This window comes from Labrus mixtus, chromosome 16 (genome assembly GCF_963584025.1).
Source record: "Labrus mixtus chromosome 16, fLabMix1.1, whole genome shotgun sequence".
In the NCBI taxonomy this organism is placed as follows: Eukaryota; Metazoa; Chordata; class Actinopteri; order Labriformes; family Labridae; genus Labrus; species Labrus mixtus.
The window spans coordinates 7402153-7427935 of record NC_083627.1 but is presented as its reverse complement, the minus strand read 5'-3'; the positions used below and the strand labels follow the sequence as shown (position 1 = coordinate 7427935).

Here is a 25783-nt window from a genome sequence, read left to right as displayed (position 1 = left end):
TTGAGGTGAACACCCAGGTATTTGTACGTCTCCACCCTCTCGATGTCCAAGCCCCGGATGTTCACCGGTCCTGCGGAAGTCAATCACCATCTCCTTTGTCTTGCTGGCGTTGAGCTGAAGGTGGTTGAGCTCACTCCTCAGTCGACAAAGTCCATGATGACCTGCCTGTACTCCTGTTCGCTCCCCTTAGACACACAGCCCACGATGGCTGTGTCATCGGGGAACTTCTGCAGGTGGCAGCGCCCAGAGTTGTAACAGAAGTCCGAGGTGTACAGGGTGAAGAGAAAAGGGACTGTCGCCTGCGGGGCCCCTGTACTGCAGACCACCATGTCAGACTCACAGTCCTGAAGCCGCACGTACTGTGGTCTGTTGGTGAGGTAGTCCGTTGTCCATGCAGCCAGGTGACAGTCCACTCCCGCCCTCTCTAGCTTCCCCCTGAGCAGTGCAGGCTGGATGGTGTTGAAGGAGAAGTCAAAGAACATGACCCTCACAGTGCTGCCGGTGTTCTCCAGGTGAGTCCAGGATCTCTGCAGCAGGTAGATGACGGCGTCATCCACCCCGATGGATTGGCTGGTAGGCGAACTGCAGAGGATCCAGATTTGAAGTCACCAGGGGGCGGAGGTTGTTGAGGACGATCCTCTCCATGGTCTTCATCAGGTGAGAGGTGAGGGCCACAGGTCTGAAGTGGTTAGGCTCCCTGGGGTGAGATGTCTTTGGGACTGGCACCACGCAGGACGTCTTCCACAGAGTCGGGACCCTCTCCAGTCTCAGGCTCGGGTTGAAGATGTGCAGAAGGACCTCACAGAGCTGGTCTGCACAGTCCTTCAGGAGTCTGGAGCTGATGCCGTCGGGACCTGTGGCCTTCCTCGCCTTGATCTTCCTCAGCTGACTTCTCACCTGATCAGCTGTCATGGAGAGGCCGTCGGAGGAGGAGGAGGAGGAGGAGGAGGAGGAGGAGGAGGAGGAGGGGGGTTTGTCACACTGGTTCAATTTTATTTGAAATATTCCCTCCTGTGTGTGTGTGTGTCTGTCTCAGTGTTGTTGTGTCCTCGTGTGGGGACGTCTTTGGAGAACGGTCGGGTGTCTTCATGGCCCCCGGGACCCCCCGTGGAGGAGACGGTGCTGCACTACAGCTGTCTGCCTGGTTTCATCCTGATGGGAAGAAACTCGTCTCAGTGCAACAAGATGGGGAAGTGGGACACTCCCAAACCTGTGTGTCGCTGTGAGTCACCTTTTAACAGTTCAATAAAAATAAAGAACAAAACTGAAGCAGATTATGAGGAGATAGACGGCCTGATTCACTGAATGCATGTGCAGCTTTAGCGCCCACTAAACCTCTGCAAATTAAAAAAACAGCATACTGTCAAAAAACATCTTCTAATTCACCCAGAGAGTTGAAGGAGCAATATGTAACTCTGACACCTAGTGTTTAAAATGGGTACAGCAGTGTAGAGAGCTGTCTCCCTCCGCCCCCTCCTCTCTAGAGTCGATGCTCACGCAGGTTGCCATGTGGTGGACACTGAAGCTTCAGTGTTTATCCAGCTCTGCATCAGTCTGGAAACCTTTCTGTGTTCTAACCTCTCTCCATTTTTCAAAAAGCATCTCCAATATGGATCCTAGTTTGAGCACGTTTCTGCTCGTGGAGCTTACTAGAAACATGCAGAGGCTTTTTAGGTCGGGTACAATCACTTCTATCTGAACCACTTCTCTTGCCCGCTGAACTTTGTCGGCCAGTAAATTGTGTGTCATGGAGTTTTTCACGTATTCCCTCAAGTCTTTTTCTTCTACATGAGCTCATCTTTGTGAAGTCAAAGTTGAGGTCTTTATAAATATTAGAACCTCCATGTACACAGAGCACAAAGGCACAATGTGCAGATTAAAGTATTGTCTAATTTATGATTTATGATGCAAATCTTCAATCTGTGTCTTTCTCAGAATGAGCGTTTTAAGCTGACTCTTGTCTCTTTTTCTCTTTGTGGCCAAAAAAAGATGATCGACACTACAAAGGTAAGAACATTTTCATCCTTCACATTCTTTAGCAGCTGACAGATGTAGCGCTGAGGTTTTTTTTTTAATGTCTCAGTCTCACCTGTGTGAGATCTGCTGCAGAGACTGGTTGTAACAAACACTGATCAAAGCTTAAGGTTATGAACATGTTCACTGTGGGTCCATGTATCTTCTCATTATTGGATTGATGAGCCGCCCGCTCGGAGGACTGTAGCCCCCCGTACCTGCGGCGTGCACAGTAACAACTACACTAACGGGTTCCCTTTGCTTTTCCTCTTTATGGTCAAAAAGGGAGATAAGCAGAAGTTTAAAAATGTGTTGAAAAAGAAAATAACTACAAGACAGAAACGAATGAAGGTTGTACTTTTCTTATTCTGACAGCAACAGAGCAGCAGCGTCAAATGGATTGCAGTGTGTCACATGTATTTAAACAATCTGAATACAATGGACACTTGAATTCTCACATATGAGATATGAGGCTCACCTTTTTTACCAAATAGACGATGTGTGGAACCATGTTCAACGTGACGGAGGAAATCTCGAGAGCGAGACGTTTTTCAGCTCCAAGTTTTGGCTTGCATATTTCCAATCTTCATCATCATCATCATCTTTGTTGACAGACTCAGGAGTCTTGTGAGAGACAAATGATGCATTATGGGAAGTGTAGGACATTACTGATCAGTCTCGGATGTTTTTAGCCTCGGCTGATTCTGTTCAGACGAACATCTCTGACAGCAGTTCTGAGGAGACGAGGAGGAGCTGTGATGTTTTTAAAAGTTTCTGTGAAGAGACATGAAAGAGAAGACATGAAGCTTTGTCATTTACATGCTTGTTATATTCAAGTTTTCTTCAAATTGAAGCTTCCTGAACACCACCAGTGAGTCATCCTGCAGTACCCTTGTTTGAACGCACGGTGGCGACATTAAGCCGTTTATAACATTAATGAGCCTCGCGTGAACAACAAGTGCTGAGAATCAGTGTATGTCTAAACACTCAAACAATGCATCTGGTTCGTTCATATTTTCACAGATGAACAGATTTGTTCTACCTGTGACGTCACAGATTAAGCCGCAGCTCGCGGGCAAGGTTCCTGCTTTTTTAAGCAGAGGCCAAAAGAGAGGAGGGGGGGGGGGCACCCACAGGAGGAGAACACCACAGAACCACGAAAGAGGTGCAGGCGGGTTAAGAGAAGACCAAAGACACGTCTGTACCTGTGGACGTCACACATTTAATCTTTAACATCGTAATTGTTAATTAAAGAAATCCGATCCTCATAACTATCTCTGCTCTTTGGAGCCAAATCACGACCACACACGACACTTCCTTCTTATTGAAGTAAATACAGTATGTAGCTGTTAAAATGTCGATTATTTTAAATCTATGGCAGAGTATTACATTCACATGAGAAAATACAAATCTGCTCTTTTCTGAAAAAAAAGGTGTTAAATTAGATTTTTTTGAATGTAAGGTCGTAAAAAGTCTTTAAAATGTTAGACTTTTCAAAGGTGTCAAATCTGAGGTAGTACTGAGACATGTCTGAATACTAACTAAAGTAACGATTCACTCAACTCAAGACACGATTCTCTCACGATTTGTTTTACAAAATGTGCCTGAAGACAAATGATGACTGAATCAGATTCTTTGAGGAGCTGCAAACCCGCTTGTCAGTGTGGTTTGGCCTTTAAATGTTTTTTTTTTCTCTCAACAAGGGGAGGTGATTGGAGCTTCTCGTTGTGGTGTGGATTAAATGCTGCATCATGTTGGTCGTGCTGTTTGTGTAGTTCTCTGTCTTCTTGTAATATCTGCACAGTTTTTGTCTCGTCTGTTATCTTCTCACCTCTTTCATTTTCTGTCTTGGGGGAAGCCAAAATGCTTCAACACCTCCGATTTGAAATATGGTGGTGCGTCCTCAATTTCTAAATCTTGCTCTGCAGCTGACGCTCACCATAATATTGCGATTCAGTACCGATGTGAATCTTGACACCTTTGAATCGATTTATCACGATTTAATGATTCATCTTTACATCCCTACTGAATACAGCTCATATCTACACTTTCTACTTTGTGTTATATGATTTTTCTGTCAGGCTGCACTAGGCCAGACCGTCAGAAGCTTTAAATGTTAAAGACTCTCCTTCTTTGTGACGTCTGTAAACCTGGGAAACACCAGGTGGCAGTATGACGCCGCCCTCAGCATCACAGTCTGATATGAGATGATTATGATGTATGACAGGAGCTTCTTCGCTCAGGTGTGATTTTTCTCGCATTAGCATGTTGTCGTGTAGTCGAGCTGCTGATGTCTGAGGACGAGAGCGTCTCCTCAGTGACGTCTTTGCAGAACATTCACACCGAGCTGTGATGGATTACCTGTCAGAGGACAGGCCGTCTGAGAGCTGCAGGTACACAGATGGAGTCTGATTAAAGGGGGGAGGCAGGGGGAGACAACAGCGTGGAGGAGGAGGAGGAGGAGGAGGGGGGGGGGGGGGGGGGATGGAGGGAGTTAGAGAGGAGGAGAGATGGAGATTTATGTCTCTTCCTGTTCTGAGAATGGTTAATGTTTGGATGATTGAACGAGGCAGGAGACGTTTTGTGAGCTTTTATTAAAGTCTCTCTGACTGCAGACACACAGGGACACTCTGTTCCTCTGTCTCTGTCCTCCTGTCCTCCTCTTGTGTCCTCCTGTCTCTCTCCTTGTGTCCGGTCTCCGTCCTTCTGTCTCTGTCCTACTGTCTCTCTCTCCCTCTTGTGTAATATTGACAGGTGTGTGTGTGTGTGTGTGTGTGTGTGTGTGTGTGTGTGTGTGTGTGTGTGTGTGTGTGACTGCCCCCTGCTGTGTGTCAGCAGCAGTACATCAGAATAATTACAGTCAGTCAGTCAGAGCTTTATTAAATGATTGGCTGTGTGTGTGTGTGTGTGTGTTTGTGTGTGTGTGTGTGTGTGTGTGTGTGTGTGTGTGTAATCCAGGATTTAACTCAGATGTTCAGACCTGCAGCTGCAGAGCACATTAGCATCTTTTAATTAAGAATTGCTGTGTCTCTGCACACCTCCAACTCCTACCTGAGAGACACACACTCAGGGAAAGGTCAGTGTGTGTGTGTGTGTGTGTGTGTGTGTGTGTGTGTGTGTGTGTTAGATACAGAAAGGAAGAGGGTTTGATGAGAATAGTTCATATCCTCTGTTCAGAGCGCGATCAGGGTCAGAGACAAAGCTGAGATTCACAGAAATGAAAAACAAAACAAGAATTTGCCGACTCACCCCAAAAAGATCTCAGTCTACAGATATATTTGATGTGGTCTCTCTAGGACAACAGTTAATTTAACATTACACACATTTATGGCACACCTCTCCTACTTCTTTATGGCAGAAGGAGGAGAGCCCCGGTCATATGTGAAGCAACCTTTCCAGTGATCAAGGTGTCTAGAGAAAGCTATCAGACAGCTCCAAATCTGATTTCTCCCTCTACAAAAAGACACCCAGTTTGCAGATCATGTTTGAGAATTTACACGACATCAGCATTACCAGAATAAAGCCAGGTACTAAATGCATTCTTCTATTTTACTGTAGGCATTTTCCTGGATTTCTGAATAAAAAGTTCTGCACAGCCGAGCAGAGATAACAGTCACAGTGTGTATAACCAGGGGAAATAGAAGAGCCAGAAATAGCTGAACAGGTTGAGCCGCAGGCCCACAGACAGCCAGAGAGATTAGAGAGTGTTTTATGGACGAGCTGCACATCACATTAATGATATTGCTCTGAACAGGGTGAGAGAGAGAGAGAGAGAGAGAGAGAGAGAGAGAGAGAGAGAGAGAGAGAGATGGGCAGGGAGAGATGAGCAGGGGGAGGAGATGGAAACGGATGAGCAGGTGAGACGGAAAGAGGAGGGATGGATACAGACACTGGAGCAGGTGTGAAAAAGGGTGACAAGATGAGGGCGAGATGGTGATAAGGAGAATAAAGACTATTAAGAAGAAAGAGACTGTGAGCCATTCTGTATCCGTACTGATCCTTACTAATTCAATTCAATTTTCAATTCAAATGGCTTTATTGGCATGACGTTTTCTCTTATTAACTGGAGATCAGCTGTAGAGAGACAAAGCTGTAGAGAGACAAAGCTGTAGAGAGACAAAGCTGTAGAGAGACAAAGCTGCAGAGAGACAAAGCTATAGAGAGACAAAGCTATAGAGAGACAAAGCTGAAAAGAGACAAAGTTGTAGAGAGACAAAGCTGTAGAGAGACAAAGCTGCAGAGAGACAAAGCTGAAAAGAGACAAAGCTGTAGAGAGACAAAGCTGCAGAGAGACAAAGCTATAGAGAGACAAAGCTATAGAGAGACAAAGCTGAAAAGAGACAAAGCTGTAGAGAGACAAAGCTGCAGAGAGACAGGCTGCAGAGAGACAAAGCTGTAGAGAGACAAAGCTGTAGAGAGACAAAGCTGCAGAGAGACAAAGCTGCAGAGAGACAGGCTGTAGAGAGACAGGCTGTAGAGAGACAAAGCTGAAAAGAGACAGGCTGCAGAGAGACAGGCTGTAGAGAGACAGGTTGTAGAGAGACAGGCCGCAGAGAGACAAAGCTGAAAAGAGACAGGCTGCAGAGAGACAGGCTGCAGAGAGACAAAGTTGCAGAGAGACAGGCCGCAGAGAGACAAAGCTGTAGAGAGACAGGCTGTAGAGAGACAAGCTGCAGAGAGACAGGCTGCAGAGAGACAAAGCTGTAGAGAGACAAAGCTGCAGAGAGACAAAGCTGTAGAGAGACAAAGCTATAGAGAGACAAAGCTGAAAAGAGACAAAGCTGTAGAGAGACAAAGCTGCAGAGAGACAGGCTGCAGAGAGACAAAGCTGTAGAGAGACAAAGCTGTAGAGAGACAAAGCTGCAGAGAGACAAAGCTGCAGAGAGACAGGCTGTAGAGAGACAGGCTGTAGAGAGACAAAGCTGAAAAGAGACAGGCTGCAGAGAGACAGGCTGTAGAGAGACAGGTTGTAGAGAGACAGGCCGCAGAGAGACAAAGCTGAAAAGAGACAGGCTGCAGAGAGACAGGCTGCAGAGAGACAAAGTTGCAGAGAGACGGGCCGCAGAGAGACAAAGCTGTAGAGACAGGCTGTAGAGAGACAGGCTGCAGAGAGACAGGCTGCAGAGAGACAAAGCTGTAGAGAGACAAAGCTGCAGAGAGACAAAGCTGTAGAGAGACAAAGCTGAAAAGAGACAGGCTGCAGAGAGACAGGCTGTAGAGAGACAGGTTGTAGAGAGACAGGCCGCAGAGAGACAAAGCTGAAAAGAGACAGGCTGCAGAGAGACAGGCTGCAGAGAGACAAAGTTGCAGAGAGACAGGCCGCAGAGAGACAAAGCTGTAGAGAGACAGGCTGCAGAGAGACAGGCTGCGGAGAGACAGGCTGCAAAGAGACAGGCTGCAGAGAGACAAAGCTGCAGAGAGACAAAGCTGCAAAGAGACAGGTTGCAGAGAGACAGGTTGTAGAGAGACAGGCTACAGAGAGACAGGCTGTAAGAGACAGGCTGCAGAGAGACAAAGCTGCAGAGAGACAGGCTCCAGAGAGACAGGTTGTAGAGAGACAGGTTGTAGAGAGACAGGCTACAGAGAGACAGGCTGCAGAGAGACAGGTTGTAGAGAGACAGGCTACAGAGAGACAGGCTGCAGAGAGACAGGTTGTAGAGAGACAGGCTACAGAGAGACAGGCTGCAGAGAGACAGGTTGTAGAGAGACAGGCTACAGAAAGACAGGCTGCAGAGAGACAGGCTGTAAGCGACAGGTTGCAGAGAGACAGGCTGCAGAGAGACAGGATGTAAGCGACAGGTTGCAGAGAGACAGGTTGCAGAGAGACAGGTGTAAGAGACAGGTTGCAGAGAGACAGGCTGCAGAGAGACAGGATGTAAGCGACAGGTTGCAGAGAGACAGGTTGCAGAGAGACAGGTGTAAGAGACAGGTTGCAGAGAGACAGGTTGCAGAGAGACAGGTGTAAGAGACAGGTTGCAGAGAGACAGGTTGCAGAGAGACAGGTTGCAGAGAGACAGGTTGCAGAGAGACAGGCTGTAAGAGACAGGTTGCAGAGAGACAGGGGTCACACAGAGTAGCCCTCACAATGCAGCGCATGGATGAACTCCTGACCGTTATTACAGTGAAGTACCTCCGTGTCAGATCAGTGGAGGCTGAAAACAAGTTAAAGGTTCAGCTCAGTGGACTGTTTGGGACGAGGGATGAAGAAGAAGGTCACATGAGCTGACTGCAGGTTGTTATCAGGGCTGTGAAAAGGCCAACACTGAATGAAAGGCCGCCAAGAAGTTCAAAATCTACAGTCTTTGATGAACAATCATTCAGTCTGCACGTCGCTGTGTGACAGGGTGCAGTTTTTGCTCGCAGTATTTATACAAAACAGAGGTAGTGGTTGTTGATTATTATTAAAAATACACAAAAAAATTAACACAATGAGGGAAAAACTTACTGACAACAAGTGCATGAAACTTCACTTTAGTTAATCTTAGTTAGCTCATGCTGATTGAAACATCTCAGTAACACACCAATCACAGTCCATACTCACAACACAGTGCCCATTTAAACATCACTTCCTTCCCACTTATTCCAGCTCCACCAAAGCTACACACACACACACACACACACACACACACACACACACACACACACACACACACACACACACACACACACACACACACACACAAACACACACACACAGCTGCTGCTGCTCGAGGCATCAGTAGACTAGCGGTACATTTAGTACCATGTATGGAGGCATAGTCTTCCAGGCGTGCTGCCCAGGTTCAAATCTGAACTGTGGCTCATATCCAGCATGTCGTTCCCCACTCTCTCTCTCTCCCCGATTTCTTACTCTATCCACTGTCCCATTTCTTAAATAAGCCCACTTTTAAAATATTTAATTTCCTTAATACTAGAGAATTACCAATTATATTTTTCTTCAAAGTCTGACCAGTAGATTCTGATCCTGGACTCCTTGTCCGTGGCCTGCTCACCCTGTCCGGTTCTGCTTTAAGATAAAGACTTGCTCACTGTAAACTCTGGATGGATGTGTGTTAAAGCTGCAGAGAGACAAGGCTGCAGAGAGACAAGGCTGCAGAGAGACAGGCTGCAGAGAGACAGGCTGCAGAGAGACAAGGCTGCAGAGAGACAGGCTGCAGAGAGACAGGCTGCAGAGAGACAAAGCTGCAGAGAGACAAGGCTGCAGAGAGACAGGTTGTAGAGAGACAAAGCTGAAAAGAGACAGGCTGCAGAGAGATAAGGCTGCAGAGAGACAGGTTGTAGAGAGACAAGGCTGCAGAGAGACAGGTTGTAGAGAGACAAAGCTGAAAAGAGACAGGCTGCAGAGAGACAAAGCTGCAGAGAGACAAGGCTGCAGAGAGACAGGCTGTGAGCGACAGGCTACAGAGAGACAGGCTGCAGAGAGACAGGCTGCAGAGAGACAGGCTGCAGAGAGACAGGCTGTAGAGAGACAGGCTGCAGAGAGAGAGGTTGTAAGCGACAGGCTGCAGAGAGACAGGCTGCAGAGAGACAGGCTGCAGAGAGACAGGCTGTAAGCGAGGTGTTAAGCTAAATAAAAAGTGTTGGCTGATCCAGGTACAGAGCCAGGCTAGCAGTTTCCAGCTGCTTCCAGGCTTTATGCTAAGCTAGGCTAACAACAGCCCGACTCCAGACCAGCATTTAAAGACAGAGATGAGAATGAGATCCAAATAAAAGTGAAGGTTTGAAAAAAGCAGACTTCAATCGCAGCTCAACGACAGAATGAGAAAACTACATACTATGCATCTTTTATAATGTCAGTCTATAAAAGAAAAATATAACTTAAACATCATGCACATTAGTAGAGTGTGCAAAATATATAAAGGAAACTATATTCAGGAAATGGAGGCATCATATCTTAAGCTGGATAAATGAGTCATTTTAAACTGAGTCTAAATAAAATAGATGAGAGGTTGGGGTAAAAACACAAATTCCACACACAGATAGGAAATCATGCAGCATTTTTGCCACATATGTATTCATGGATTTATGTTTTTTCCCCACAAATTCAACTCCTTACACAGAGTCTGAACATTGTGAAAGAGAATTGTATGTTTCCCTCCCGTTCTGGAACGGTCTGTGTGTTTCTACACTGCTCCTGGGCTCTCCTTTGGTGTCGTCCTGTTGTTGTTGTCGAACAGAATCAGTCTTTGTTGTGTTTCTTTCGCGCTCACAGGTCATTTTTAGAGCAGCTTTCTCCGCCTGCAGAGATCTTGGCAGCCTGTTGAGCCAAATGTGTTGCCCTGCAGTGATCGAGCAACCGGCGCTGCCTGCCAAACACATTGCCTTCTGTGACCAATCGCAGCGCGGGGGAAAATCGATTCAGGCCTCCGGTAAAGTTCTGCTCTCCAGGACGCCTGCAGTTCCATTCAGAGGGAGAGAAAAGAAGAGCTTTAAGGGCAGATTTGATCTTTTTTTGTATCCTGATATGATGCAGATGGTGTGAAATGTTACGGAGGAGAGCTGAGCTGCCAAAGGAGAGACTTACGGAGCTCCAAGTAGGACAAAAAGGATCATATTAAAGGCTGTGAGACGTCTTGTTTGTATGGTCGTGTTCATTTAGATCAGGTTCTTAAATGCAGGATATTTTTATGAGCATAACGTCTCTGCATGAAGAGAATCAGGGCGAGCACTGCAGGTGGTCCCCTCCTGCTGAGAGCTCCACATTAACTGAAATGAGTTCTACAGTCCCATGTCAGCCGACTGAATGAGGAGGCTCAGGACGTTTCTCTCTTCAACTCTTTGAGCTGCGGGTTCATTCAGGGCGACCCGTGGACTCACACTGAGCTCCACACACAGGCCATGAATATCAGAGAGCCCGGAGATCACGGAGCCGAACAGAAACAACACACAACCAACCGACCACCGACACATAACGGACACACAATCAACACACAGAATGTAAGGCCCTGAAACACCAAGGAGATCATCAGCCGTCGGTCCTAGTTGGACCATCAGTGAGCGGTCGTCGCCCTAGTTTTTGCGGTGTGTCCGGCTCCGTCTCTACGGTCGGTGAGAGGAATCTCTCTGATTTGCTGTTGGGAGGTTTCATTTCTCTCCAGCTCTCGACACAGGTTCAGGAAAGCCCCTTGAGCATGCCGCTGTAGTATCCATGCTTTCACCCATTAGTGCGGTTTCTCCTTATTTGTCGCCTCCGCCTCTTCTTTTCTTTTTCCACTAAAAGACCAAGGGCTGACAACGCCAGCGTCATTTTCAACTTTTTATCAGACATTATTCTCCATTAGTAGGTTACCTATAACACGAGTGGTGAGCGACAGCGGTGTGAAAATGGTCTTCTCGTATCATAACAATGGACTACCGCCGCCTGCTGGCACGGAGAGTTATTTCCAGAACGTATGTGGTGGTTGGCAGTCGGCTGTAGTCTTTGTGGTGTGTTCAAGTGCAACTTTTTGGTCCGTGGTTCTCACCTGGTGGGACGGGACTGGAAGTGGTGCCTGGAAAAACACACAGGACGTCTACAAAGCGCCGGAGCTTGGTAGAGGCTCCTCCAGCATAGGGATTTGTTTCTGTACCATCCTGGTAATCTTAGCGTGCGTGCTTAAATTGAATATTAAGAGCTCAAACATGTCGAATCTGTTTAAAGATGCACACAGAGCCGTGCAGTAACCTCGGGTACCTGAGACGGTGACCAGAGAAAAGTTTCCTTTTTCTCCTGCTGTCTCCGTGTCCGTCACTGTTCTCTGAGCTCTGCAGGACGATGAATGTTAATGTGGCCTCATGCAGCCGAGCATGACGGGCCGACGCTCTGACAGACAGTAGGGAGAGAGTCCCTCTGTGTGAGGAATACAAACACTGAGAGGAAGACTCTGCGGAGGAGCACTTTGACCACGTTCAGATCAAATAAAACGCTAAACAGAGGGAGAAATGAATGAGGAGCGTGTTGAATAGATTTTAGATGTAGAGATGATGCATGAGGTCCAAAGTACTAATCGGACAGGGACGGCTGGAAAATTGAAGGCAAGCAGGACTAAACCCGCCTTTTCTTTTACAAAAAGATGTTCAAATTATTCATCAAATAAACTACAACAGATTGTTTTAAACTTTTGTGGCACTGACACTGAGCCTAATATTTACAACACGCCCTGGATTCTGAGATCGTCCCAAAGTCTGACAATAAGGAGGAGGAGACTCACGTCCTTATTGTGGAGGGCGTTCTGCTTACAACTACGAAACCGTTGATCAAAGTACTGAACCAACGTTACTTTATTTCCATCCTGTACGAAGAAGGGGAGATGCTCTGTTCGACGTTCCATGTGTTTGATACACAGGAACACAGAAACGTTGCCAGTGTATTTGTGCAGTGAAGACAGTGTGCAGGAGTTTGCCTGCAGGTTTTGATGAACTCATTCCTCTGCATCACACCTTCTTAAATATGTGTTTTTGTAAAGCTCCAGTACTTTATGATACCATCAATCCTCACAGTAACAGACTGGGTCGTTTTAAAACATGTGGTATCAAAAAGTGTTGAAGAATCGTGACATTTGTACAACCTTTTTTTTTTTTTTTTTTTAATTCTCTTCAGTTTGTAAACACAACATTCAAACTGGGCCTCCTCCTCCTGGGCTCATCTCCCCCAGAAGCTCTCCCTCACAGCAGGATGTAGTGTGTACGTTTACTGCTTGTATCTACACTACAAGCTAGCACAAGCTAACCGCCAGGTGTTCGTCACCTGCAGACCAACTCCACATCTACGGGTAAAAGCCAACACAAGCTTCACCCTCGTTTCACCTCACTATAATTATTTTTTCTCTTCTTTGTCACTACGTCCACGTCCGTCATATTGGCTGGTTTGACTTGCGTCCAATCACTGAGTTGTGTTCAGTCCTGAACTCACCTGCGCGCTGTCATTGACTGGAGGAAACACACCAGCTCCCCGCCCAGAAATGTCCAGAGTCAACCAAAACATAATATAACAGTCAGAGGACAGACACAGTCTATTCTTTCTATTTTTAAGATTTTGGACGGCAGACTATATCACACCACATCGAATCAGAAAAACAGCTGACGTCGGTGAACATATTCTCTTGCTGGGGTTTGTTTCACCCGTTCTCCTTGACTGTGGTCAATTCGTTGGTCGTTTGTATCGGAGGTCGTTGGGTGGAGTGGCAGAGAGAATCACTCCCATGATTCCCCGCCAGCCTTGATGTTGTCTTTTGTTATTGTTTTGATTGCGAGCCCCCTGGTGGAGGAATTGACATACTGTACCTTTAACATTCTTTTGTGTGTCGTTACTCTTTCATAAGAAACATTTCATACAACTTTACGTTTTAACCCTTTCAGGTGACAGAATGCAAACACAGATAATAGCTGAGTTGTGGGAGGAGTCTGTAACAGATCGCAGGTGTTTTTTGCCTCCAGGTTTCCCTAATTGGTTATTATGACCACGTTGGTCTGGTCCCAGTCTTGACTTGGTTTCCTTTAGACCTGGTTTTGACTCGCTTGCAGCCTCTCTGTCATGATTCAGAGCTGGACCTGTGCAGGCTCTGAGTGTTTCCATGTCTGCACAATGGGCATGTTAGAGGACATGAAACCCGAGAGCAGCTGCAGACAGAGAATGTGGAGCACAGCAGCAGCAGCAGCAGCAGCGTGAGTAATGCAAACGTGTCGCATGTGATTGTGCTCTGAAGCTTCCCCGCTGGGCTTTAGTGCTCGGGCAAATATAGAAATGTAAAACTTAGATCAACGATAGAGAGAGATAGAGGAGGTGAATAATCTCTCTGTTAGATCTCTGCTCTGTTTAATACAAACTGGGACGGATAAATTCTTTATTCATAACATTATTTAAAACGTAGTCAGAGATAACGTGCAGAGCGGGGAACATACATACAATAAACTAAGTCATTAATTAGAGTTTAACACTAAAGAGGAGGTTAATAAAAGACTTCACCATCTAATACACCTTTGCATTAAACAGCTGATTCATATTTAAACATCATCACCATGGCGACTGGGTTCATGTCCTGCATTGTCTGTGTGTGTACAGCTTTAGCTGCTGAAACATACATTATCTATAGTATAGAGGCCAGGAGGCTGGAGCCGATCCCAGCTGTCATCGGGCGAGAGGCGGGGTTACACCCTGGACTGTTCAGCAGCCAATCACAGGGCGGACATACAGAGACAGACAACCAGCCACACTCCCACCTACGGACAATTTAGAGTCACCAGTTAACCTAACGAGCATGTCGGGAGGAAGCCGGAGTACCTGGAGAGAACCCACACATGCACAGGGAGAACATGCAGACTCCACACAGAGAGGCTCCTGTCAGACGGAGGGGGGGGGGATTCAAACCAGGAACCTCCTCGCTGCGAGCTCTAATCACTGCTTCACCATGCAGTTTCAACCTATAATGTGTATGACCGGAATCCAAAGGTGTCTTACACGTTAAACCTCCTAAATATTGCTCCTACAGGCGCCTCTCTCTATGAGCCGGTCACAACACATCCCTGCAGCTACAATCTGGCTGATGCAGGAGAAAGTGTCTGAACTTAACCCAGTTTCCTTACAGTTTGTGAAAACTGACAAAATTATAATCTAAACATAGATGTACAAGGAAAAATAGTTGACCCTTTTCTGTGTCTGTCAGTCAGCACAATCCCCCAGCATGTGTATTTTTATGTAGGGTATATTTTGCCTTGTATGGACGAGTTACATTTCCTGACTGCTACTCGTTTCTCTGACATCAGATATCTTAATGACTCCTTAATTCAGCTTCACACATGATTTATTACTAAACCAACCAAGTAATCACCATCACTGAGCTTTAAACACTGCCCTAGTTTGGTTTGGATGAGGCACCAGGACTGTGTGGTCAGATTTACAGAAAAGTTTGTTGGTTTATTTTGAATTCACGGCAGAAACTCAACACTGACTTTTGGTCCCACACAGGACCCATCCATCACCCCGACAGAGACTCCCAGTGGATTCTTACACTCAATATATCATGCTGTCCGACTTTCTAAAGCGTTTTGACTTGAGCTGTTTTCACACATACACTCCTGAAAATGTCTAGAACATTTGAGGACAGACTTTTCCTGACTGTTTCCGCTATGATGACACTTTTTGCCTTTATATCAGTGCGACGTGTAGTTTGACATGTATATAATATAAAAAAAATGAGCAGAAAAGAACCTACTGGCAAACAGAAAATCTAATGAAGCGGTTTCTTTATGTGCCAGAGGTCGCACTGATCGTGTGCAAACCAAACGGCAGCCTTGCTGTGTTGAAAAATGAAGACGATGCAGAAGTGCAAAACCCTGCAGTTCATCAAGTATCCTCTAGAGGCTGGCTGCAGAATCACAGGAAGTCACATACGCACCCAACTTAAAGAAGCCTGTTTATACAGCAGAAATACAGCTGACTAGCTCAGACCTCGATCGGCACACACTGTGAATTTTTTGATGACTCAATCGTTTGATTCAAGGAAGGATAAGAGTTATTCACAATAAGGCGTGTAGCTGACCTGATTCACAGGTGGGCGCGGTGGTCAGGAGGTTTAAAACCCGCCTCAGCTCCAGCTCTCAGCCTGTCGTGAGGTTGGCTGAAAGTTAGGGTGAGACAGCATTTCCAGCACGGAGGCCGCCATCGATGGGGCTCCAGCGCCCCCTGCAGGAACAGACGGGTGATGTCACTCAGGCTTCAAACGTTCATATTTACATCTTTAAGAACAGCATTCTGGGGAACAGAAAACAAGATGAAGCAGTGTCATCATGTGCAGACAGTCTGTGGTCGTAGGATATACATGTCATCACCCGTTCCCCCTCCTACTCGCTTTCGCGGTGAATTGTTGAATAATTCCTTCTGCATTCTCACTTTGGCTCACCCTGACTTCAAGCGGAAAATGTATTTGTGGGCTGGCAGGAAAAATCCCCTTATAGGTTGCAGTGTAATATTCTGTGTTTTGCGTTCACACATGCAGCTCACGCCGGATGTTTCAGGAGTTTTGCGCAGGTGTCTCAGTACAGAAATGTCGCCAATGTCTCTTTGCAATTTCGACAGAATGCAACACGAGGCCAGTCGAGATAATGTTGAGCACGGCTTTAACGGCTTTAAAATGTTAATAAGTCTCTTTGTGCAAAGACGCGCATCATGTCTTATTCATATGTTCTACAGTAATGAACACATTCATGACCTTGGCTAATGAATGTTTGCAGAACATGACGAGAGGAGTGAGCTGTCTGTACGCTCCTTCATTACGTTCTTCATCAGGAGAACTCCACTATACAGAATGAGCTCATTATTTAGAAAGTCAGAGTCACTTATCAGCGTCGCACAAAGTGTTTGCGCATTAACTGAGAGGAAACGCTCCAAACAGAGGAGAGGGAAAATAAAAAATCTAAAGTGGTTGAACAGTCACAGAATGACGGCACACTTTGTGATAACGGCGAGCTGCAGAGAGACGTGGGCGGAGCAGATACACCCTCTGTTCTCTCTCTGCACCCGTAATCCCACAGAGAGCGAGAAACAGATATAGATCCACATCAACCCACCCAGAGAGAGGGAGCGAGAAAGAGGGAGCGAGAGAGAGAGAGTAAGGAGGAGAGAGAGATAATGAGAAAAGCAGCAGAGAAAAAAATAAGAGCTGATAATGAGGAGAGAAGGATCGGTGTCAGCTCATCACTGTGCTGATACATTATTAAAGATATACTCACAGATACACACACAGAGTTAACACACACACACACACACACACACACACACACACACACTCACACACACAGATAGAAAATGGAAGGCATGAGTGCAGTGAGAAACGTGTGGAAGTGGGTTGGATGGGGAGAGACACAGAATGATTCATTACAGCTTAATGACTCTCTGAATGAGGCTTTTCAAAATAAAAGACCTTTCTGCTCATTATGAACAAGATAAAAAAAAAATCACATTTGTGCTGAAATGACACCTGAAAGGAAAAAATAAAAAGACCATAACTGTCACCTGTTAACTGCTTAGCTTTTATCTGAGAGGTGCAAACTCCAGCCTGTTCACTGAAACTTGCAAAAACCTGGAACTGGGACGCGGTGTACTCGGGTGTGATGTCATTCCCAGCTCTGAGATCCAAGTCCACACCTTATACTGGTGTTTTGGTTGCACTGGTATATTGGACACAGCAAAAAAAAAAAAAAAAAGGTATAAGAAGTATTACAGTATATTAAAACGCACCTTGGTACAGGTTTCATAAAAGACCTGGGTCTGTAAACGTTTTTATTCCTGCTGTAAAGTTGGACACTTTAAAATGGGGCTCTATGGGGGTTGACTCACTTTTGGAGACAGCCTCTAGTGGACACTGGAGGAACTGCAGTTTTTGGCTTCCTGTTTCAGCCCCGGGAGGTTTGAGCCTGGCTCACTCTGAGTTAATCCTGCTCTGTTCTCCGTTTGATTAAAATGAATGAATGACTTTGAGTGGACAGTTTCCAGTATCGGTTTAATGAGGATTCTTCGTCCAATCGGTTCAAAAGAATTATCATTAAATAGTGAAGGCGAAAGGACGAGCGAGGGGACCGGGGGCCACGAGGTGAGGTGTCTTTGACGGTTAATTAACATTTGTCTGAGTTGGTTGGGGGAGGATGTACCGACAGGGGGAGTGAGGAGGAGGGGGAGGGAGGGGAGGGAGGGAGGGCTGGTTGTCGATGGAGCGGGCGGAGGAAAGATAAATGAGCAGAGCTGTGTTAAGGGATTGCAAATTCAAAGTGGTTTGTGAAACAGAGAGACTGAACCTCCCTCCTCCTCCTCCTCCTCCTCCTCTCTCTCTATCTCCCCCCCCCTCTCTCTCTCTCTCTCTCTCTCTCTCTGCCTCCCTCTCTGCTGCAGTCAGCCTCAGTCTCCGTCTCCCCTCCGGAGGGGCTTCACCGCATTCCAGCAACATGCAGATCGACCTTGCTTTTAAATGAGTCGCTCTCCTGATTGACTTTATTGGATTATTGGAAACAGATATTTTTGGTGTGCTGCGGAGTTTTTATACAGCATGATGTGCCGTGTGTTGTTTGTGGTCGCATAAGAGGAAAGAAAAAAGGACGAGAGGATCCGTGCAGAATAAAGCGCTGTGTGGATTTTTCTTCATATCTCACGCAGAGGAGAACAGAGGAGCTGTTTTTATTCTCTCAGGCTGAAGCTGAAGGATTCTCTGAGTTTAGTTTCAGGACCTCGGACAGCGAAAGAGCTTCTCACCTGATTTAATCCCGACTTAATATTCAAGTTGAGCTCCTCCCGCTGCTGTGAATGATCTCTGCTCATCTCTTCTCTGCTGCTGATTGATTTCTTTAAACGAGTTTCACAAGGATTTCTGAGCGAGTGGAGGGTTTATGAAGTTCTCTGGAGTGGATCATCACGCCCGCAGTGATCATTTAGTCAGAGCAGAGCAGGAGACTTTAACTCGTGCATGGTTCTATGCAGTCAAATGATCTCGTTGATGTGCTCCCATATGTGAGCAGCTCATGGGAATCCAGATCTCCTGACCCCACCACAGAGCTCCACAGACTCAGATCTGAAGCGTCTTGGTTGTTTTGAGGGTCAAACCGACTGAATCTGAATCCTCCGTCAGCGATGTCCCGGCTCCTGAGCTGCTCTCTGACCCTCTCTGTCCTCCTCCTCCTCTGCTCCTGCCCGGCTCTAGGTAAGAAGAAGCTCTACATCGGAGCTCTGTTCCCCATGAGCGGGGGCTGGCCGGGGGGACAGGCCTGCCTCCCCGCCGCTCAGATGGCTCTGGACCTGGTGAACAAGAGGACGGACATCCTGCCGGACTACGAGCTGGAGCTGATCCACTACGACAGCATGGTGAGTGTCTGACAGACTGACCCTCCATCACCTCCGTCACCTCCGTCACCTCCATCACCTCCATCACCTCAGTCACCTCAGTCACCTCCATCACCTCAGTCACCTCCATCACCTCCATCACCTCAGTCACCTCCATCACCTCCATCACCTCAGTCACCTCCATCACCTCCATCACCTCAGTCACCTCCATCACCTCCATCACCTCCATCACCTCAGTCACCTCCATCACCTCCATCACCTCAAACACCTCAGTCACCTCCATCACCTCAGTCACCTCCATCACCTCCATCACCTCAGTCACCTCCATCACCTCCATCACCTCAGTCACCTCCATCACCTCCATCACCTCAGTCACCTCCATCACCTCCATCACCTCCATCACCTCAGTCACCTCCATCACCTCAGTCACCTCCATCACCTCCATCACCTCAGTCACCTCCATCACCTCCATCACCTCAGTCACCTCCATCACCTCAGTCACCTCAATCACCTCAGTCACCTCCATCACCTCCATCACCTCAGTAACCTCCATCACCTCCGTCACCTCTGTCACCTCAGTCACCTGCATCACCTCCATCACCTCCATCACCTCAGTAACCTCCATCACCTCCGTCACCTCCGTCACCTCAGTCACCTGCATCACCTCCATCACCTCAATCACCTCAGTCACCTCCATCACCTCAGTCACCTCCATCACCTGCATCACCTCCATCACCTGCATCACCTCCATCACCTGCATCACCTCAATCACCTCCATCACCTCCGTCACCTCAATCACCTCCATCATCTCAGTAACCTCCATCACCTCCATCACCTCTGTCACCTCCATCACCTCCATCACCTCAGTCACCTGCATCACCTCCATCACCTCCATCACCTGCATCACCTCAATCACCTCCGTCACCTCCGTTACCTCCATCACCTCAATCACCTCCATCACCTGCATCACCTCCATCACCTCCATCACCTCCATCACCTGCATCACCTCCATCACCTCAGTCACCTCCATCACCTCAATCACCTCAGTCACCTCCATCACTTCCATCACCTCCATCACCTCAATCACCTCCATCACCTCCGTCACCTCAATCACCTCCATCATCTCAGTAACCTCCATCACCTCCATCACCTCTGTCACCTCCATCACCTCCATCACCTCAGTCACCTGCATCACCTCCATCACCTCCATCACCTGCATCACCTCAATCACCTCCGTCACCTCCGTTACCTCCATCACCTCAATCACCTCCATCACCTGCATCACCTCCATCACCTCCATCACCTGCATCACCTCCGTCACCTCCGTTACCTCCATCACCTCAATCACCTCCATCACCTGCATCACCTCCATCACCTCCATCACCTCCATCACCTGCATCACCTCAGTCACCTCCATCACCTGCATCACCTCCATCACCTCCATCACCTCTATCACCTCCATCACCTCAGTCACCTCCATCACCTCAATCACCTCAGTCACCTCCATCACCTCCATCACCTCAGTCACCTCCAACACTTCCATCACCTCAATCACCTCCATCACCTGCATCACCTCAGTGACCTCCATCACCTCCATCACCTCTATCACCTCCATCACCTCAGTCACCTGCATCACCTCCATCACCTCAGTCACCTCCGTCACCTCCATCACCTCAGTCACCTCCATCACCTCCATCACCTCAGTCATCTCCATCACCTCCATCACCTCAGTCACCTCCATCACCTCAGTAACCTGCATCACCTCAGTAACCTGCATCACCTCCATCACCTCCATCACCTCAGTCACCTGCATCACCTCAGTCACCTCCATCACCTCAATCACCTCCATCACCTCAGTCACCTCCATCACCTCAGTCACCTGCATCACCTCAGTCACCTCCATCATCTCCATCACCTCCATCACCTCAGTCACCTCCATCACCTCCATCACCTCAGTCACCTCCATCACCTGCACCCCCTCATCACCTCCATCACCTCCATCACCTCCTTCAGGATGAATTTTAAGAGTTTGAAGTCCGAACTAAATGAATAACTTCTGTTCTCAGTAAAAACTATCTTTGGGTTCTCATTTGAATTATTTGTTTCTACTATCACAGTAAAGCGAGAGAACCGCGCCCGTCAGAGTTCCTGTACAAAGTGTTGAAAGCAGACGAGCGGGACGCTCTGTGAAAATGGGATAGACGCCATTCTCCCAGTTGAAAGTTATTTTACTGTTAGATCAACTTTGAATCTACTATTTTAAAGTCAGAAGCTTCTTCCTGAAATAAGATAAAATATAGACTTCTCCTAAAGTAAAGCTGCTCCACCGTCCCTTCTGGGCCTCCACACACGTTGTCTGACCCTGTCCTCTGACTGGATTTTACTGTTCTGGTTTGTTTTGATCGGCTCAGGATGTTTGTTGGCGGTGAGTGGTTGTGTGCTCCTCAGCCTATGACAGCACAGCAGGTGAGTTTAGGAGTGGATAACATTCAGTGATTTGATTCAAACCGGTGAATATGACGGACGTCGACGTAGCAGCAAAGAAATGAAAATACAATCACAGTGAGGAGAAACACCAAGCGGATAAAGCTCGTTCTAAAACGAGGGTGAACCTTGTGTTGTCTTTCACCCGTGGACGTGGAGTTGGTCTGCATCCTATTGGACAGGAAGGTGACAAACACAGGCGTGCAGTAGCTCGCAGTGTAGGTACAAACAGTAAACGTATACACTACATCCTGCATCGAGGGTGAGCTTCTGGGGGTGATGAGCCCAGGAGGAGAAGGAGGGGCCCAGTCAAGCTGCAGCCAACATTACTGACTCGACCTTTAAAGTGGAAACGTCACATATTGTTGCTTTAAAATCAGCGATACTGATACCAAATCTGATACCAATGCAACAACAAAAGAAGCCCTACGAACCCCAAATTGGGGTTTTCACTTATCAAAAATTGCAGGCAAACTCCTGCATACTGTTTAAATTGCACAAAAACGTTGGAAATTATTTGGTACCTCAACATTGCCAATGTGTTTGTGCAATTTGCACATATTTGAACCTTAAACTTTATTGTAAGGTTCCAATTTATTTTCCAGCTCCAGTGGATGGATTCTTTTTGGGGGAGCAAAAAAAAGCTCTTTCATGGAAAAGATTGTCGACCCCCGGGCTCAGCTTCTGTTCTCCAAACACGGATTGTGCTGACTGTTATCTACCGCCTGTACTACACTGACACGTTGTCAAATCTGACTGTCCTGTTCAGTGTGTCTGACTAATAATAGCAGCAAACTGGATATTTAAAAACCCAACATGTGTTTCCTTCGAAGAAAAAACAAGTGATCTTGATTCCTTTACTTCCCAATTGGCTATAACGTCGTTCACGTGTAAATTCACTGAGTCTGTGCCGGGCTGCCCTCGGTGTTATCTTCAGATCATATTAATCTCTGTGTCCTCACTGTGTCTGCGTTTCTTCTCCACACCCGGTTGCACACCGTCTGGGGCCGTTTTCAGGATAATTGGCTCTCCTCTGTGTGTTGTTGCTTTAAAAACAGCAGCGGGGTCATTAAATGGGTCGCAGCCTCGGAGAAATGTTCTACCTGCTGTATAGAGGAACACCTGTGTGTGTGTGTGTGTGTGTGTGTGTGTGTGTGTGTCTTTGCACAAGCACATTCTGATAACAGCTCTCTGTCGACCCGCTCACCTCGGGATCTTTGCTGCTCGTCTATTTCTGTGTAAATGTTATGAAAGACAAAAACAATTCAAAGGTGCAGAGCTGGAAAAACCCGATCAGGACATGAAGGGGTTCAATATCTGTGCATGTGAAGAATGCTGAAGAGCAGATTGGGAACGGAAAGAGAGAAATCTTAAAGTCCAGGATGCAGAGAGTCAGAGATCCACAGCATTTCAGTTCAATGTGTGATACTTTCTAGGCTCTAGGAGTTTTTATTCATTTCTTTTTTGGCCCACTAGGACCCACTGGCACTGGTCCTACTTGATTCTAGTGGAAGCAGCTGAATGTTTGGCAGAACTTTGAGTCCAGGACAAATTTCTCTAAAGGGACAATAAAAGTGTATCGTATTGATAAAATACGCTGCCCTGGTTGGGGGAATTCAGAGAAAGCCTGATGGAGCACAAGACTCTACCCGGTGGAAGTTAGGGCTTGAGGCTTTGTGGGAGACTCAGTGATGCGTCTGCTGAAAGACCGAGGCTTAGTCTGCTTTAGGCAAAGCGGGAGGTATCAGAGCGGGCAGAGAAGGCATGAGGAGCGAGACACTCCTGAACAATGTTAGCTGCGGGGAGATGTTCCCGTTCGCTGCCCCGCCACCAGGAGATTTTGTCTGGGTTAAGGGGAGAAACATCTGTGAGCGATGGTCCCCAGCTGAAGACCCTGCAGCTAACAAATGGGCACCAGTGGAGGTGCAGCAGGTCTAGAGCCCAGCAGGAAAACCCCTACATCTTCTTTTACAGAGCTGCTAACAGGACACAGAGGCTACGTCTAAAACCGCTCACTTTCATGCTTTAAATTTGACGTCACACTGAGCATGTAGCACGGTCCAAAATCACATTATGCACATTTGTGTATGTGAGAAATGACAGGATGTATTATTTTTTTGTACGAGACAGGGCTCGCCAGCCGCTTGATTCAGGGTTTATTACAAGAATACACATCAGAGATTAAACAGCATGTTTACGGGTCAGAGCTCAGGTGTGTGCCGCGTCACCTGCAGTTTGTCAAAACTGTCAAAACTTTATTTGTAAGTTGTGTTTCACCAGGTTAACGTTTTTAAAGCTTTTCTAAACGAAGAAAACTGGATCTTCAGTTCATCGCGCTGGAGTCTGATTTGTGTGTGAATGTTGCGTGTTTGTGCGTGTTTGTTGGGGGGGATAAAAGGGGGGGAAGAGGTTGGCATGACAACAGTAACCAAGGCAACTGCAGTTCAAACAAAAACACAGATTTGGCTCCTGAAGAAGGCGAGATTGGTGCTGCTCTATGTTCCAAGCACACACACACACACTCACACACACACACATGCGCACACACACAGAGGGCAGATGGACGATCACCGAGAGTCAGTGTGAGCTCAGTGAGACAAACGGTGGAAGAATCATTGATCACAGACCAGCTGCTCGTCGCACTGAGCGCACTCGGGATGATCTGAGGCCAGCAGCAGCTCCTCAGGCTAACGTGCTAATTGCTAACACAGGGGGTTAGCTTTATCGGCATGGAGACCAGAGCAGAGCATGTCTCAGATCAGCTGAAACTGGATCATGTTTGACAAAGGTTGATCTCAAAGGTCAGGGGCGGGGGGGGGTTCATCTGATTGTGTGTTGATTTCCCCTGAGTGCTGTGGTTAATCAATGACCCCTGCGTCCCCCCTTAAATACAGCTATTCAGGAGGAGAGGTCTCTTTCCTGCTCGCAGAGAGAAATTAGGATGATGATGATCAGGAGGAGGAGCAGCTTCCTCTTTCTCCTCAGCAGCAGGTTTCCCCTTCTCACACACACACACACACACACACACAGATTTAGGATTTGGTTGCTAGGAAACCTGCCTGGTCCAAGTTTACATGTAGTCAGAGATGATAACAGATACATTGATCAGCAGAAAGTGACACTGAGCCTGTTTGAATATTTGATGTTTAATGTTTGAACCTTCATCAGAGATCCAAACCTTCAAAGACCATCTAATAGAAAAATAACTTTCAACAGGCAGAACAGCGTCTCTCCCACGTCCACTGATTGCCAAGGTTGCCGGCTTTTAGGACTATGTGAGTTTGGCAGTGTGCTTTAGTTCTCCTGCTACTCAGTTAGCCCGTCTCTTTACTGTTTGCAACGGCCGAGGCTAAGAGGACGAGGACGATGACGAATCTAACAAGAGAAGAATAGAGAGTGAGCCATCAAGAAGCAGAGTGTTCATCCCTGCAGATATTATTCATAACAGATTGAGACGTCATGTCAGGCTGTATCGTTATCTGTGTCATCGTGGTCTCCAGTGAGAGCAGTTATCAGGTCAACAGGTGTTGCAGCGATGGAAGCGGGCAAGAGAAGTGGTTCACATAGAAGTGATTGTACCCGACCTAAAAAGCCTCTGCATGTTTCTAATAAGCTCCACGAGCAGAAACGTGCTCAAACTAGGATCAATGTTGGAGATGCTTTTGAAAAATGGAGAGAGGTTAGAGAGCTTCAGTGTCCACCATATGGCAACCTGCATGAGCATCGACTCTAGAGAGGAGGGGGGGAGCTCTCTGCAGTGTTTAGAATCTGGACTGCAGTACCCATTTTAAACACTAGGTGTCAGAGCTACATACTGCTCCTTTAATTGTAACATGTGCTTTAACTAGAATGCCTTTTTTAAGATTCATTTTTAGGCTTTTTGTGCCTTTATGGAGAGATAGGATAGTGGATAAAGTCAGAAATCAGGGAGAGAGAGAGTGGGGAATGACATGCGGCAAAGGAGCCACAGGTTGGACTTGAACCCGGGCTGCCCCGCTTGGAGGACTAAAGCCTCCATACATGGGGCGTGCGCACTAACCACTGCACCAGCAGCAGCCTGAACCCTGCCTGTTTGCAGAGTCACTATCGATTTTCTGCTGAAGCTCTCTCTGCTCTGCGTGTGTATTCATGTTGTGACAGATGTTAGTGACATGGAGACGACAAACATGATCACACTCGGTCCTCCAGCATGTCTGCTCCATGATTAATGCCCCCCCCCTCCTCACACACATACATACACATTATCATTTAAACAGCGTATTGATTATTCATTGATGATTGTAAGTGAGTATGTGAGCCTGTGTGTGTGTGTGTGTGTGTGTGTGTGTGTGTGTGTGTGTGTGTGTGTGTGTGTGTGTGTGTGTGTGTGTGTACGTGTGTGTGTGTGTGTGTGTGTGTACGTGTGTGTGCATCAGGATAAATCAGACTGACTGCTGGGTAAATGTTTTCTCCAGCCTCTCTCTGATGAATGTGTCTCTGCCT

At 47.0% G+C, this 25783-nt stretch overlaps 2 protein-coding genes across 5 annotated transcripts in view; both read left to right on the top strand.

The window, feature by feature from the left end:
- mgat1b (alpha-1,3-mannosyl-glycoprotein 2-beta-N-acetylglucosaminyltransferase b) overlaps positions 1 to 5849 on the top strand; it is an 82835-nt gene extending 76986 nt beyond the window's left edge. Inside the window, exon 4 of the transcript XR_009676212.1 lies at positions 5830 to 5849. The gene's annotated coding sequence lies outside the window, so the exon portion shown is untranslated. The remainder of the gene's footprint in view (positions 1 to 5829) is intronic.
- The window catches only part of gabbr1b (gamma-aminobutyric acid (GABA) B receptor, 1b), an 80256-nt gene that overhangs the window by 26307 nt on the left and 28166 nt on the right, over positions 1 to 25783 (top strand). For all 4 annotated transcript variants that reach the window (XM_061060424.1, XM_061060423.1, XM_061060425.1 and 1 more), the window contains 3 exons: positions 1037 to 1222; positions 1990 to 2007; positions 18678 to 18838. In XM_061060424.1, the coding sequence (XP_060916407.1) occupies positions 1037 to 1222; positions 1990 to 2007; positions 18678 to 18838 (365 nt within the window). The remainder of the gene's footprint in view (positions 1 to 1036; positions 1223 to 1989; positions 2008 to 18677; positions 18839 to 25783) is intronic.